The 15,097-nt window shown below is 38.2% G+C and overlaps 1 protein-coding gene across 2 annotated transcripts in view; it reads right to left on the bottom strand.

Moving 5' to 3' along the window:
- Nucleotides 1-15,097, bottom strand: part of HSPH1 (heat shock protein family H (Hsp110) member 1) — a 31,993-nt gene that overhangs the window by 3,912 nt on the left and 12,984 nt on the right. The window contains exons 6-16 of one of the 2 annotated variants that reach the window (XM_038389611.2): nucleotides 14,532-14,665; nucleotides 13,465-13,709; nucleotides 11,569-11,797; nucleotides 9,858-9,964; nucleotides 8,108-8,241; nucleotides 5,492-5,697; nucleotides 4,690-4,821; nucleotides 3,583-3,720; nucleotides 3,047-3,172; nucleotides 1,158-1,265; nucleotides 420-539 (exon numbers count right to left, since the gene is read on the bottom strand). In XM_038389611.2, coding sequence (XP_038245539.2) covers nucleotides 420-539; nucleotides 1,158-1,265; nucleotides 3,047-3,172; nucleotides 3,583-3,720; nucleotides 4,690-4,821; nucleotides 5,492-5,697; nucleotides 8,108-8,241; nucleotides 9,858-9,964; nucleotides 11,569-11,797; nucleotides 13,465-13,709; nucleotides 14,532-14,665 — 1,679 coding nt within the window. The remainder of the gene's footprint in view (nucleotides 1-419; nucleotides 540-1,157; nucleotides 1,266-3,046; nucleotides 3,173-3,582; nucleotides 3,721-4,689; nucleotides 4,822-5,491; nucleotides 5,698-8,107; nucleotides 8,242-9,857; nucleotides 9,965-11,568; nucleotides 11,798-13,464; nucleotides 13,710-14,531; nucleotides 14,666-15,097) is intronic. The other variant, XM_038389621.2, reaches the window with a different exon arrangement.

The following is a 15,097-nucleotide window of genomic DNA, read 5'->3' on the forward strand; positions in this document are numbered from 1 at the left end:
CTATTGTGATTAATCTTATGTCAATGGTTAAACAGGCACAAATATAACAAAGTAGGGATGTGCAAGTAACTTATCTTAGACTTTTGTACAGACACTCCACTGGCATCTGAGCCACTTCTCCACCAATAAAGTTAGAAGAGCACAAAACTTGTCTCAAAAAGTTTAGTTAAAAAATCATAGCTCTCATTCTTTTTGCAAATGCCCTTTTTGACCAGAGATATATGGAGCAACTTGGGTTCAGATTCATTATCTGTGGGAGATTTGTTAGATGATGTTCTTAATTGCATAGGCCCAGCATACAGGCTACCACTAAGTGAACAGCCCACTTGACAAGGAGTTTGACACTACTGCCGTCTGGTGCAAGTCTGAATGAATCAGTCCCCTCCTACTCGCAGCCCATTCCCTGTGAGGCTACTTACCTTGTCCCTGTATTCTCCTGCTATTTTGGCATAGTGTTGAAGCTTGTGTCCCAGTTCTTCCAACACCCGTGGTCGCTCCTCAGCTTCTTGGTATCGCATTTCAATTGGAGTACCTAGTTTCTATAGAAAGTAATATTTTCTATGCATTTCATAATTCAAACCTATATTTACAAAAAAAAAATCATTCCTGCAATACACCTCTACCCTGATATAACACTATCTGATACAACACAAATTCGGATATAACGCGGTAAAACATTTCCCGTCCTCCCCCTCCCTGGCTTGCGCAAGCCTGGGAGGGAGGGAAGGGGGAGAAGCGGAGCAGCAGCGCGCTCAGGGGAGGAAGCGGAGTGGTGGTGAGCTGGGGGGGGGGGGGAAGAAGAGGGGGGAAAGACAGGATGCGTGAAGAGGAACCACTCCCCGCCCCAGCTCATCTCCATTCTGCCTCCTCCTCAGAGCACACCGCCGCCCTGAACAGCATGTTAAGGGGGCCGGGCCGGGGCACTGACTAAGGGGCAGAGGTTTCGGGGACAGGAAGTAGGTGGGAGGTTGGATAGGGGGCGGAGCCAGGCTGTTTGGGGAGGCACAGCCTTCTCTCCCTGGCCCTCCATAGCAAGTTCGATATAACACGGTTCCATCTATAATGCGGTAAGATTTTTTGGCTCCCAAGGAACGCGTTATATCGGGGTACAGGTGTATTTTGAAAGTTACATTATACAGGAGTGCAAATGGACCTACCTTTAAATCATCCAATTTATCTATGTACACCTGTTTAGCTTGGTCCTCTCCATCCTCATACAACCAATCTTCTATCTCTGTTAGGAATGCAGAGAATTTTTGAAGATCCTAAAATAAAAATTGAATGCAGTTTAGAATACCAATCAGGCCAAAATACTTAGTAAGTAAAGGAAAAAGGAGTACAACTGCAGCATGGTCTGTTACAAAGAAGGCTATTTACATTTTTCATAGTCAAGCTCTAAGGCTGTTTCATGCCAGGGGCTCAGAAAACAAGAAATACAAAGATAACTTAAAACCACACTTGTACACCAGCATTTGTTTATGCACTGAGAACAGCTTGGTTTGAACAAAGAACCCAGCCCAGCAATCTGTCTTGACACTGCATGCTTTCCAGAGACACCACAGAAAGGCTCTACCAAATTCATTTTTGCCTGCCTCATATTGAGGGGACACAATGTTTCACGCAAAACACTCATTTCAAGTCTCCTAGCTGGGAACTGCATTTACTATTGCAATTTCTAGAAGTCTGTGCAAGTCAAGCTAAGCTGCAAGGGTGAATGTAGATGAAGGCAAACCCAACAGAAATCTGTTCGTTCCCTAATATGGTTTTACCAACTAAAACAAAAGCTTGATAGCCTGCAGGAAAAAAACCAAACCAAACCAAAAAACAAAACAGAAAAAACTTGCACTGAACAAAATATGGGTACTTTTTTTTTTTTTAAATGCATCCAAAAAAGAAAGTCACAAAGGTCTGTTTTGATAACATCTATGCATTTGGACAACTCTCTGTTGATAGTTAGCAAGATACGCTGGACCAAATTATGTCCTTTTGAAAATACAAGTGCAATTTTAGTAGACATTGTACATCGCTCTGCCTTTTGATTTTAATGGATCAAAATGTGGCAGGTGTTTGCATATCTCATCTTTCAAATATTTCAGATCCAGATCTAGATCCAAGTATGGCTTTGTTGAGTGGAATGTTTACTTCTAAAAAGGTTAATTGATCAGTTATCTGTGGGAGGATCAATTGGCCAGCGATATATTTTAGGGGTGAAGCTGCTGGAGATTCTCTTTGAAGAAGAGTCTAACACCCTTTGCTTCCTCCCCTTTCTTTTCTCTTCCTGCTTCGCCTCCCCATCACCAGATACCTCCACTTATTCACACTCTGGTCTCATCCCATCCACTTGTCCTCCATGCCTTCCATTCCAGGTCTCAGCCCTATTCTTCCTTGCAGTCTTCCATGGTTATTTAACTAGTTTATGGACTAGTCAAATTCAGACTGATCTATTACTTCAGTTTTTAACACTTACTACAGTAGAACCTCACAGTTACAAACTGACCAGTCTACCACATACCTCATTTGGAACCGGAAGTATGCTATCAGGTAGCAGCAGAGACAAAAAGAAAAGCAAATCCAGTACCGAACTGTGTTCAACAAACTACTAAAAAATAAAGTTTAAAAATATATTTGACAAGGTAAGGAAACTTTCTGTGCTTGTTTCATTTAAATTAAGATGTTACAAGCAGCATTTTTCTTCTGCATAATAAAGTTTCGAAACTTTATTAAGTCAATGTTATGTTGTAAACTTTTGAAAGAACAACCATAACATTTAGTTCAGAGTTACAAGTAACCTCCATTCCCACAGTGTTCGTTAACTCTGAGGTTCTACTGTAATTGCAATTGTTTTTGGACAAAGCTAATTCTGAAAAGGAAATGTATATTTTGCAAAACTAATGCAACTCCAGGTGATACGCAGCTATTGTTCAACTGCTTAACTAAGATTTTCAGATATCTACAGTACAGGTATGAGGGCAGAATTTCACCACAAGTAAGCAGGACAGATTTTTGATGCTAATGTTTCAGGTAAACTACTGACTTTATAGCATACCTCTTCACAAACAAACTTTTGGTACGGTCCTGATAACTTATCCCTGAACTCATACACATATTCTTCCACAGCATTTTTTGCATCATTTCTTTCCTTCTCCAGCTTGTCTTGCATGATCATTTTGCCCTGTTTGATCACAGAAAACAGCAAGTACTTTATTAAAACAAAATTAAACTTAAAAGCAGTCTTACAAAAGACTATGTCTTTAAAGGCCTTAATTCATAATGTTGCTGAAACTGTGCAACAGTGGAGTGAACTAAAAAAAATGGAGACTCTCCCAAAGGTTCAGATGGTTTTGAAACAATATGTGATCTCATTACATAGACTGCTGCTGTAATTCAAAGTGACATTACAATGTTGCTAACATTTGCAGTCAAGAGCTTAAATGAGGCATTGCATTAACTCATTATGAACGTATTAGTGGCAGGAGTCTATTTTCAGGTTTCTTTAAATGTAAAGTCTGACGTTGTTCAAAAATAGTCACTGAATAATAGTAAGCAAGAATCAGTCTCCCTCACCAAGATTACTGAACTCACCTCTGTTTTGATATACATGTTGAGAAGGTCTTTCCCTAACTGCCAGACCAGATTAGCTTCAATAGGCAGCTCTACATTCTTCACCTTTATCTTGGGTTTTTTAGCTTCTGGAGGTTGATCACTTTTCTTCTCATTTGTCTAGATTGGAAAGGAGGAAAAAAAAAAATCATATCCATGACTTAGTAGGAGTGTTTTTTCACTGCTATGCTAAAATCCCTCAGCAGAACATGGACCAGTATGTATTTTCTCACTTTTCCTTGAAATCTCACAAATATATCCTTACACAGGATTTTGTTTTTCAGCTGCTGTATATCTTACCTTCCCACTTCACCCAGTCAAACATAACTCATATTTCAGGAGAATGATGTTGAAAGATAGAAAGGGCAATTGCCAGAAACACTGTCTATTAGAAGAAGGACACAGCCATTCTTTGCAAGTTCTTTTACAGATTAGCACTTCAAAATTAAATGCTTACAATTACATGTTATCATAACACTTGGATGAAAATTAAGTGCAAACTTTGTTAGCCTGAGGCAGCTTCTTGAAGTCAGTTTTTTGTTTGTTTTTAAAACAGTAATTCTCACTATTAAGTGTCAATACTAACACTTGAAATAAAAGTTAGAATACAAGCCCTTTGTGGCAACGATTACATCATGTTTGTTAAGAGGCATAAACTTGTGTTATAGGCATCTTCTCAGTCTGGTTTCTCTGCCTAAAGTTTAGTTGTGATAAATTTAGTAAGCTCAGCCTCTAGCAGTTGTTATACAAAGTGAAATACCTTCAAGGTAATGCACATATTATGTAATGCTGCATAAATTGAAGCAGTAAAGAGAAAGCCTTGTTCCTTGCAGGAAGATGATGATTGGACTAGCAAGATTTTGCCAGCTTTATCTTGTCTTAGACAATTATTGGTTATGTTAGACAAAAATGAAAGTAAAGATGCAAAATGTAATATACACAATACACTGCAAGAGCACCGAACTCTGTGTGTGTGTGTGTGTGTGTGTGTGTGTGTGTGTGTGTGTGTGTGTGGAGGTTACGGTTTTAAAATGCCATCATAGTAGATTATATCATTTTTCAATACAATGATTTGAAAGGGTCACTCACTTTCTTGGCATCTGGTATTTTGTTTTCTTCAGAGGAAGGTTCTGGTGAAGGGGGAGACTGTGGAGTTGGTTGACCATCAGTTTGTACCTGGGACTGTGTTCCAGCTTCATTGTTGTCTTGCTGGATATTTTTCTGAAATGAAAGCCCAGGCACAAAGGATGTAGAAAGAATGTGCACTTGCATAGTGTAATTGCTTTCCCACATGCTTTCTTACTTACTGAGCAATAACTCTGTAGTCAATGTATTCATGGAATCATAAGTATAAGATGAGAGATTGATCAAGACATCTAGGCCACCCTAACGTTGCAGGATTCTTTCCCCTCCCCCATTACAGAAAGTCAATAGTTTTTCTCCCATGGGTAAGCCATTCAGTACTTTTGATTATCTGCACATAATTGTGCATTAGAACTAAACTAACTTTTATGCTACAGTTATTATCGTCACACATTAAAGTTTTCCCTATTTGGGGATATACCTACAACCCTGAATGTTAGTTACAAGCAAAAATTGCTACTGCTATTTGACTCTAAAGATATTAAACTAAATATACATATTGAATACTTAAGTTCTTACTAAACATGTCAAACTGTTTCCATCATGGGACATAAGCTTGTTTCTGGACACACTTTTCAAAGGAGACAGCACTCAGCTGCCCCACTTTCTTGTAAAAAAAGAGTTTTTTCTTCTGAAGCCTGCCCCAAACTTAATTACTTGGTTTCCCTAGAAGGTATTTATAATTCATCAAGTATTACAAAAGAATGCATTTTGTCAAAACACTGTGTGCAAGAACAGACCAACTTACATCATCTGAATTCTCCGGAGGCCTTTGGTTCACAATCACCACTTCAGTCTCCACACTGAGATCTTCATTCTCTTCAGCTTTAACTTGTTCTACCATCGAGGCAGTAGACACACTGAAAATGCCGTGAGTATTGACACGGACTTTAACCTTAACTTTAGACCTCTCTCCATCTTTCTGAGCTGCCACATTTTGGACAATGTATCTGCCTAAAAACAAAGGGGATACAAATTTATCTGTCATTTTAGCTATTTTTCCAGCATAGCATCTTTCACAAAAACTGTATTTCCATACATTTTATGGAGTTAATGGAGAAAAGAATGCAAGACATGAGACCTGGCTCAGCCAAAGGAAGCTGCAGAGAACTGTCATTCTAACAGTGAAGAGAGGTAGGAAGACACTGATGATCAGGGAGTGAGTGTAGAAACCTAAAAATTCCAGGGTGGATTTAAGTTTCTCTCCAATTTCCATACCAGATCCACTTAATCTACAGACAAGATATCTCCCTCCCCCACAACCCAAATACACAAACTTTCAGCCCTGCAAACTCAGTCCAAAATCTGAGTCAGAATTGGGCACTTTGTCTCATCTGCACCACCACTGAGAGATTCTAAAAGCCAAATTAGGCTGTACCAACTTCAATGGGGTCATACATGTGGCCCTGCAACTGAATTTAAATAATTCAATTGATGATGCACAAAATGAATTAGAATCCAGCCAGTAATTGAGGGGAAGATGGGGATAAAAGAAAACTTTCCATATCCAGACTGTGGTCTCCAGTCACAACTGTAATAGAAATATAAAATAAAAATAATGAAGAAAGTTCACCCACGGTTGTGTTGGCTCAAAAGTAATGCCAAGATTTAAAAGGTTATTATAGTAAACAGATAACGAATGAGTCAACAGATCCTGTGTGTATTCAAATTATGTCATTTTTACATAAGTTCCTGTTCAGTGTAGAATAGCACTTTGAAAATACAGAGTCAGATTCCCCCCACGCTTTTATAAGCTTTACCAGCAACAGCATTCTATTAATATCCTTTGCTCCGGGTGTCAGAATGTGTTGGTCTTTTACTACTCACACAAAGAGCTTCAAAGGATTGTGAAACTGAGAAATATAATATTAGCTAGAGCCAATTGCTGCTGTGCCAGCTTCCCCCTACAGCTCTGGTTCACGCAACTCAAACCATGCAACCTGGAATTTTTGAATATGGATGTTTCCTGGTTTTTAGTTCAATGTTTATTAACTTTCCTTAGTCATTGACTTCTATTATATAATGCTATTTAAGAGTCCTCCAATTAGCTTTCTGATACTTAATATGTAGATTGCGGATGTGGCAGAGAGATGACAGGGAATTATGGTGCATAATTAATTGCCAGTCAATAAAATGCTATTGTAACCAGCAAATATTGGATTATAGATTTGTCAAATATGTGAAGCTGAAAAATTGATTTTCCTGCATTCACTTTGCTAGCTGGCAATTGGAGACTTAATTCAGATTTAGCTACCACTTTATCTGCCCCCTTTTTTTTTTTTTTTTTTTTTTTAAACTGGAGCAAGCTCAGATAGTGTTTTGAGAAGTATTTAGGAAATTAAGATGTAAGAAAAGGTTAATGCACGTTTCTACTCCGAGAGGTGACTACATACAAATGTCCTCTTCTTAATCAGAAGGTCTGGTCCCTTTGTGTACTGAGTTATGTCTGCTTACTTTACTGACTGAAGTCAGTTCTAAATTCTATTTTCTCTTGCAAAATGAATACAGCTAAGGAGCATGACCTGCATCCTCTTTTGGCTCACAAGTCACAGCTACTAACTCAATTCTGATGAAGAAACTATTGATTGTGTGAACCAGTATCAAACTGACTTTCAAATTCCAGGTAAAGTTTTCAGGGTTGAATTTAAATCTTTTTTACTTGTAAAACTGTACAGATGTTATAAATTACTGTAGACAAACATGAACCCTACAATGCCTTTGTAACAGACAACTGTGAATGTTTCATCTAAGGAAAAAAAAGACAAAGGGAAGACTATTATGTACAAGCATGTAAAGATTATGAGCTCAATTCTCATTAATCAAGGAGACAAGAACAAATACAGGTTAATAAAATGCAATATAATTTTCTGATTAAATATTAAGGGAATCCCTACAACAGTAAAGCAATGGAACAAGTTTCCAAAGGTGGTTTACGGTTTCAATTCCAGTGGAAGATTCAAAGCTTAATTTTTTTTTTGTATATAGGGGATGGGTTTAGGGATACTTTAAAATTAAGACTTTGGTGTTGCAAGGTGGAAAACTAGTTTTAAAAAAAAAAGTGTTAAGAAATCCCTTGCACACTTAATAGTTTCATTCTAGTCAAGGAACTTGACATAACTGGCAGCCTCTGTTTAGCTTGTGACATGGAAGTGCCTAACAGGGGCAAGGCTAAATGCAAACTCAATTCAAACGTAAATTGGGCTGGAAACATGAAAACATATACATAAATCCATGTGTTACAGCTCTATCAAAACAGAATGAGGTGGGTTAACATTACACAATTCCAGTGAACGTAATGAAGGTATAGTATACCAAGAGATTTGAAAGATGGCGAAGTGCCACGTTCACCAGGACAATCACTTACCAATCTTTGTTTCGGGATATGGGACACCATTAGGATCAGAATAGAAAGCTTCTAGCTCAAATGGACCTTTCCTGTAGAAGGTGAGAACTTTGGAGAAAGGTGCTGCATGATTTCTGCTGAACACTTCATGAACCCTACAGTTAGGATCAAGCAAAAAGTACTTTAGAACAGTACACGTGCTGAAACAGCTAGGATTTTCCCTTAAGAAAAATGTTGGCTCCTTTAACAAATAGTCCTGAGAAAAAGTTATTTCTGGGAAAGAATCTTTGCTATCAGACATTAGACAGACAGACCTACATTCTAAGTTGATAAATGTGAAGCGATTACACATTCCAGCTATTTTGGGGCCTGGTCAGTTTAGTCATGTTTGAATAGGATTTGGGAACAGTTTACCAGGAGATGTACAGTACTTGACTTTTCTTCGATGTGTCCTTCAATTATCTTGACATAACTATTTAAATTAAAAATTGCACTTCTATAATGCCTTTCTGAATCTCAAAAGCTATGTTCCTACTTACCAGCTGATCTTCTTTGTGGCTCAGTCAAGAGACACTATTTTTCCTCCCTTGCTCTGACAGGAAGGCTGACAATTATTCATCCAGGATTCTCCTGTGCTCTGGGCTTTCTGTGTCAGTCTGAATTTCCAATCTCCAGAAAATTTAATCTAACTCCCTACCTAACAAATCTTTTGTTGAACTCCAGTCTTGGAAACATGGGGGGGGGGGGGGGGGGGGGAGGAAGGAATTAACTGCCTCACAACTGAGCCGCAGAAAACAAGATAGTTGAAAATGGGAATACAGTTTGCCTTCAGAGATTGTCTACAACAGAACAAAACACTGAGATCTGTACACCTGCATCCTATGAGAAAACGCAGATGGACTACAAGAGATTCAAGGCTGAACTAAATGGAACTTTGGGCAAGGATAGACTATCACTTTGGAGAACTGGTGTAGAGATTGAGGTGTATATACAGCACAGCTGCAAACCACATGTGATAGATTTAACAGAAAACAGGGAAGTGTTGACTCTACTTCAATGGCAAGCATTATAAAACAACAACAACAACCACCACCTTTAAAGATTATTATGAGGAGACACTAAAGGTTTTTTTTTAAGCATAGCTTAGTAGCACAACTTGCCACAGTTTTTTTTTTTTAAAAAACAGTTAATGAATGTATTCTTATATCAGTATCTTTAATTAATAAAAAAATCCTCTACAAAAGTTTTATCAAACAATTAGGATTTCAAACTATTAGGAATATTTTCATCTAGAAAACTGCCCACAAGCCAGTCCACCTTTGAAAGAAATTGGAAAGGTAGAAAATGTTTTCAATGTATGTATTAACATTTACATAGTTCTTGATTAACCTCTAATTTCTGTATTTATTATCCAATAAGTTTTCTTCTCAAATATGCAAGTCAAATTGGGCCCTGTATACAGGTGGCCACTTTATCTCATAATTAGTACAGTTCACTAACTAAGGAGGTTAATTCTGAGTCTGATTTACAAGCCACTGTTCTTACTTTTGGTGGGGATTAATATAGCATTCATTCAGTTTCACTTGTGAGACAAAAGTACATATTGTTAGCACAGAACCACTACTAAAGCTATAAAACAGCACCCCTCAGTAGACCTATGAGTTGTTAGATTAGTTAGCACTGAGCCTTCAAGAAAGATGCATAGTTGAACTTTATCCTTATATTGCGTAAAACCAAAGTCCAAATGGAAACAATACTTTAAGCTACCTACCCTTCAGTGTCATCTGCTTCTGTGTTCCACATCAGAGATATTGGGAATGGAACTGCATCTGTGACAGAGAATTCTCGCACTTTAAATGCTGGAGAAAGAATTGCACACTAAAAGACAAACAAACAGCCGTTATGATTGGCTATGTGCCTGAATGTTATGCCTTAAAATAAATTAAGCTTTTCAATTAATATTATAAAAAAAGAAGTCCTATACTTTATTGATTGTACCAAAACAGATTTGGTAAATTAACTGCTTAAGTGAAAGCCCGATATGAAGGAAAAAGGAAATTATGTTCAAAGAGTGCACGTTCTTTAGGAACAAGGGACCTTCAGTTTATCCCTTGCACTGTAGCAGAACTGCTAGTTATCCCTAAACCAACCAAAATTACTCCTAACACAGATTAACTAAGCTTTTCTTGTTTAACATTACAGTTCTCAGGGGATGCACTTGTATGTTCCAAAGTAGTAGAAGCATTGCACAGAATGCCATGTGAGTGAGCTATGCATGTCCAGCAGTGAAGGGGGTTAAGCCCATTACGTTGTTTCTTGTTCTGTGCTTATGGGAGTAGTCAATGGATGTTCAAGGCCTGTGGTTAGTGAGGTGGAAGACAGGAACAGAACACAAAACAAGGAATGAAAGGAAACAAGGGTGATGGAGGCAGAGAAGGAAAAAAGTTTCAGAGCAAAAGCAATTTACTTTCAGGGTATGCGTACAGTGCACATGACTGTGTGTTTGTAGCATGGGTAATCACATCCCACTCGGGCCAGCTGCCTGAGTAGAAACCCATCAGGGACCCCGAGCATATATTTGGGCTGCAAGCCCATGCCACCACATCTTTACTACTAGCTAGCACCCTTAACAATAGATTAAGGGTAGCATGGGTATGCCTATCTGTGCTACTTCACACCTTCACTTGCAGTGTAGATATACTGTAAGAGATAAACAATCTACTTTCAAAGTCAAGTAAATATGGATTGCGGGAAGAGCAGCAATGAGACGTTCTAAGTTAGTATTACATTTTGTGATTAAGTCCAATACCAGAAAATGTTACAAATACATAAATTTTTGTGTATGTTCAATGCTAGTATATACAAGCCATCTGAATACATTAGGTAACAAAGGAGGCTTTTGCAGCCTTTGATGGATAATGCTAAATCGTTTGTGCCAGAGGTGATCCTCCTATATTTCTGAAGAGTTTTGCTTCTGGAATGCACCTAATGGTAAATGTTTTCTAAACCAGTATAGCAGAGAATACCCTGAATCCCCTACAAAGGCCTACTGTCTTTTTGCTGATTACTTTGTATTGTCTAGACTGGTCAATGACGACCTCACCCTGTCTGTACCTGGCAGGGAGGCTTTGAATGAAGCCTGAGCTCTCTCAGCAGCACCAACAGGACTGACTGGAAGAGGTGAAGTGGAGAAAGAATGAATAAGGTATATAACAAGAGCATTGGGAGTCTGGGGAAAAAATGGCAATGGTTCCACAGGCTCAAGCCAGGTAAAGAGCAGTGACTAGTTACAGTTTAGTCAAATCAGTAAGTATGTAAAATTAAAGTGAAAGAGCTTTTTAAGCATGTCACTGTTTCAGCACAAAGTGTATATTCCACTGCCCGCTTTAAGAGTGCCACTTTTGCCATCTGCCATGACTACATGGTCAATTCTCCAAAGGAAGTACTCTCAGAAGACTTAAGTGGTACTGTGAATATTGTACCTGTAGAGCACAGCCTCTTGCAACGGCTTCGTCCGCATTCAGTGTTGTGCTAACATCTTTGCCAAAGAACTTTGCAATTTTCTCTTTAACAGCTGGAATGCGTGTAGCTCCACCAACAATCTCAACAGCATTCACATCTTCCACTTTAAACTGAGTTTGTTCCATTAATGAATGGAGAGGCCCCTCTATCCTTTGTAGGAGGTCAGCACATAATTCTTCAAACTGGGATCTAGGAAAATTAGACAAAAGCCAGTTAAAAACCCTGGAGTTTTGCCTTAGCAGGTTTTGTTAGGAACTGTTTAAAACTGCATGTTTCAGCAAAAAGCTTTATGAACTAAGCCTCCATGAACAGATCTTAAAGCTGTTTAGTATTTTTCAAGTTAGTGAATTTAGTGTTTGCAAATGTGCCAAACTCAAGTGATGTCCACACAGGCTAGCAACACTACAGATACCATGCAAATTTCCCCACATTTCTGTCAACACAGCTCAACTATACGCACCACTACATGAAGAGATCTCTTCTAAAAGGATATGCTGCCTCTAAGCCCATCAGCCTTTCTGCAGAAGCTACAGATAAAGGTGCAAACAGTGTTGGTGATTTTTGTGCTGTGAGCACTTGTGCCTCTAGTTTCTAGGGCTAAATACCAAATATCCACCCAAGATAGTTACTTTTGGTCAGTAGCGATTGAGAATGAATGCAAATTAGTAAAGCAGTCTGTATGACAATCAGTTAGCCAGTCTCCTGTATAGCATTATTCTGCCCTCCAGCTCTGTCATGGGGTGCATTACAGTATTTGCAGCTAGAGCAATAAAGCTCCATTTAATCACCAAGGTTGAGATCATCAAAGCAGTATAGGGGATTAGTTTTAATTAAGGGTGTGTAGCCAACTTCCCTGCCCTGCTTTGAAAGTGTCAACCCATGTTCGTAAGTTAAATGTCTTTCTGTATAAATGGAGAGTTTCTATGTTTCTACAGATGAAGTTACTTTAATTATTTGCTCTAGTCTCTCAACCAGCAATGAGAATTCACTGCATGTACAACATCTCTACAAATGAACCCTTAGATGAGTTTACACCCCACTTTAAACCCATGTTTTTCTCTAAAAGGAGGCAGCCAGTCAGTGTGAGATTTTTACACCTTTGGATTCTTTGTGTGGTTTGAGTATTTTCTCTCTCTCCATACATTTTTAATAGAAATCTTTTGAATTTGGGCTCTCAAATACACACACACACACACACACACACACACACACACGAGTGAATCCTGAGTAGATCTGGTGTAACAGGCAGGTTTTTTTTTTTGTTTTTTGTTTTAAAAAAGGTTGGATTTAAGGTAATTTTTAGCTATTTTTTCACATCATAGACAGTTTGTGTGCTGTGCAAACAAACAATTGTAAGTAGAGGAATAGAGGGTAGGTGCGTTAACTTTTTATTTCCTTACTTTCATGGATTTGTATCAGGTATGTTGCATGTTGCAAAATTAATTGCTTCAAACTACAAAGTATTTAGTGCATTAGTTCTACTTCTAGACCCAACATGATAGTGCCTTGTACCTAAAAATGAGAGCATTTCAGATTAGGAGTATAGGCAGGCACTGCAACATCAGTGTTTAACATTGTACATTTGTTTCATTCATATGGACATCACATACATTATGTGATCGAGTCTGAACTATTCCAGCATCACAAAAAAGCTGGAAGTAGTCACAATAAAGATTAGATTTGTAAGTGGCCAGGATTGGCCTCTGTTTCAAAGATACTCCATGTTTAATAAACAGTACTACATGTAATCTTAGTATAGGTGGTCCCTTTTCTTTTAAGGCTGTGGAAACGAAGAATCTCATCCCGAGGTTTCGCTTTAGACTGTGTTCCCTCATTTTCCTTTAGCTCTTATTCACCTGTTCATCTTTCCAGCCACATCTCTATCATTCATAAAGCACTCAATGTTAAGTGGGATGTCCGTACTGTTAGAGCTCATTAGCTTCTTCAGTTTCTCACACTCCTGATACAGACGAAGAAGAGCTCGAATTTTTGATTTCGGATCCAGTTTATACTTTGCTTTTATTTCTGCACAAAAGTGGTCCACTAACTTTTCATCAAAGTTTCTCCCCCCTAGAAAGGGATCAAAGGCTGTGCCAAGCACCTGGTTTGACAGAGAAAATAGTTTAGTGTTACATTTGACAATCAGACATTACACTGGACTTCCACCTATACCAACAGGACTTTTTTAAAACAAAGATGCCACCACATAGGCTTATTTCTTCCAATGTGTAGGTTTAAAGATTTAGTAAGGTGTATTAGCAGAAGTTGGTCTGTACACCTGTAAGTTAGAAGTTTTCCTTAAAAACAAACAAAGAAAAAAACCATATAGTCTTTCTAGAATGGGTGACAGTCCAGTGTCATCAAGGCCTTAGTCCACACACACTTCAAATGGCTTATTACAATGTCAAATGACTGTACTCTGATTACAACAAGTCAATCAATTTACAGCTTCAGTGTAAGGAGCCAATATTAATGGTGATAAAATCCTTAATGTGTGTGTCCATCCTATCACTTTCCACACATTAAATAAATACTTCCAAAAATGAAGCTGCAAGTTATATATTTTAGTAATCTTTACATATACTGCCACTAAGAGCTTTCCTTTTTAAAATGTGGTCAACAAGTTCAAGAGGTCAAATTGCTTTAGTTGTTTCAGTGTACTGTTAAAACTATTTCACGTGTTTATATTAGAACAGTTTTCAGGTCACTTGAGTCCCATCTCCCCTGCAAAAAAATTAATTCACAATCTAGAGCTACACCTGCTGATCAATATGAAGAGATGTAAGGTGTTGTACAGCCAAGTTCTGTTTGGTCATCATTTCAATTCAAGCACAATTTAGTGGTACAATTTTTTCCCCTTTTTTCTTGACTAAACTTTACATGGCCCATGGAGTAACACAAAAATGGATTATCAGCTGACTACCTTTAGTTTACCCTTGTTAAAAGCACAGGCCGATATTTGAAATGCAGACTGTCCCATGTCAACAAACACCACTATCCGTGGCTTCTCTTCTGGAGCTGGAAGGTCTTGTTTATAAATTCCATAGTTAAGAGCCACTGTAAAGCAAGAAGCATCAAATGTTATCTGCACAATCACTAGTGGATCTCCATTCATTGAATCATTCAGCTCATCATTTTTGTAATGGTACAGTGACAAAAGGCAGGTTCCAACTAAAAAGTTTACATATATACATTGCTATACATACCTCCTAGCACTAATACTTTACATTACATCTACCAATGAATTTTCTGAGCCCTGAGCACATCAGCAAAAATAGATTAAATATGTATATGGATGTTGACATCCACAATTACACTGATAGTGGTTTTATATCCTTGAACAAAAAATTCTGATAGCAAATATTAAGAAAAAGTTCCTCATACAGGCAACTTACTGAACAATTTATCACTATGACGCTTCTTGCACATTCCTCTGAAGAGACAGGATGCTGGACTAGATGGACCAATGGTCTATACTAGGGCAATTCC

This window comes from Dermochelys coriacea, chromosome 1 (assembly GCF_009764565.3).
Source record: "Dermochelys coriacea isolate rDerCor1 chromosome 1, rDerCor1.pri.v4, whole genome shotgun sequence".
NCBI classification, from domain to species: domain Eukaryota; kingdom Metazoa; phylum Chordata; order Testudines; family Dermochelyidae; genus Dermochelys; species Dermochelys coriacea.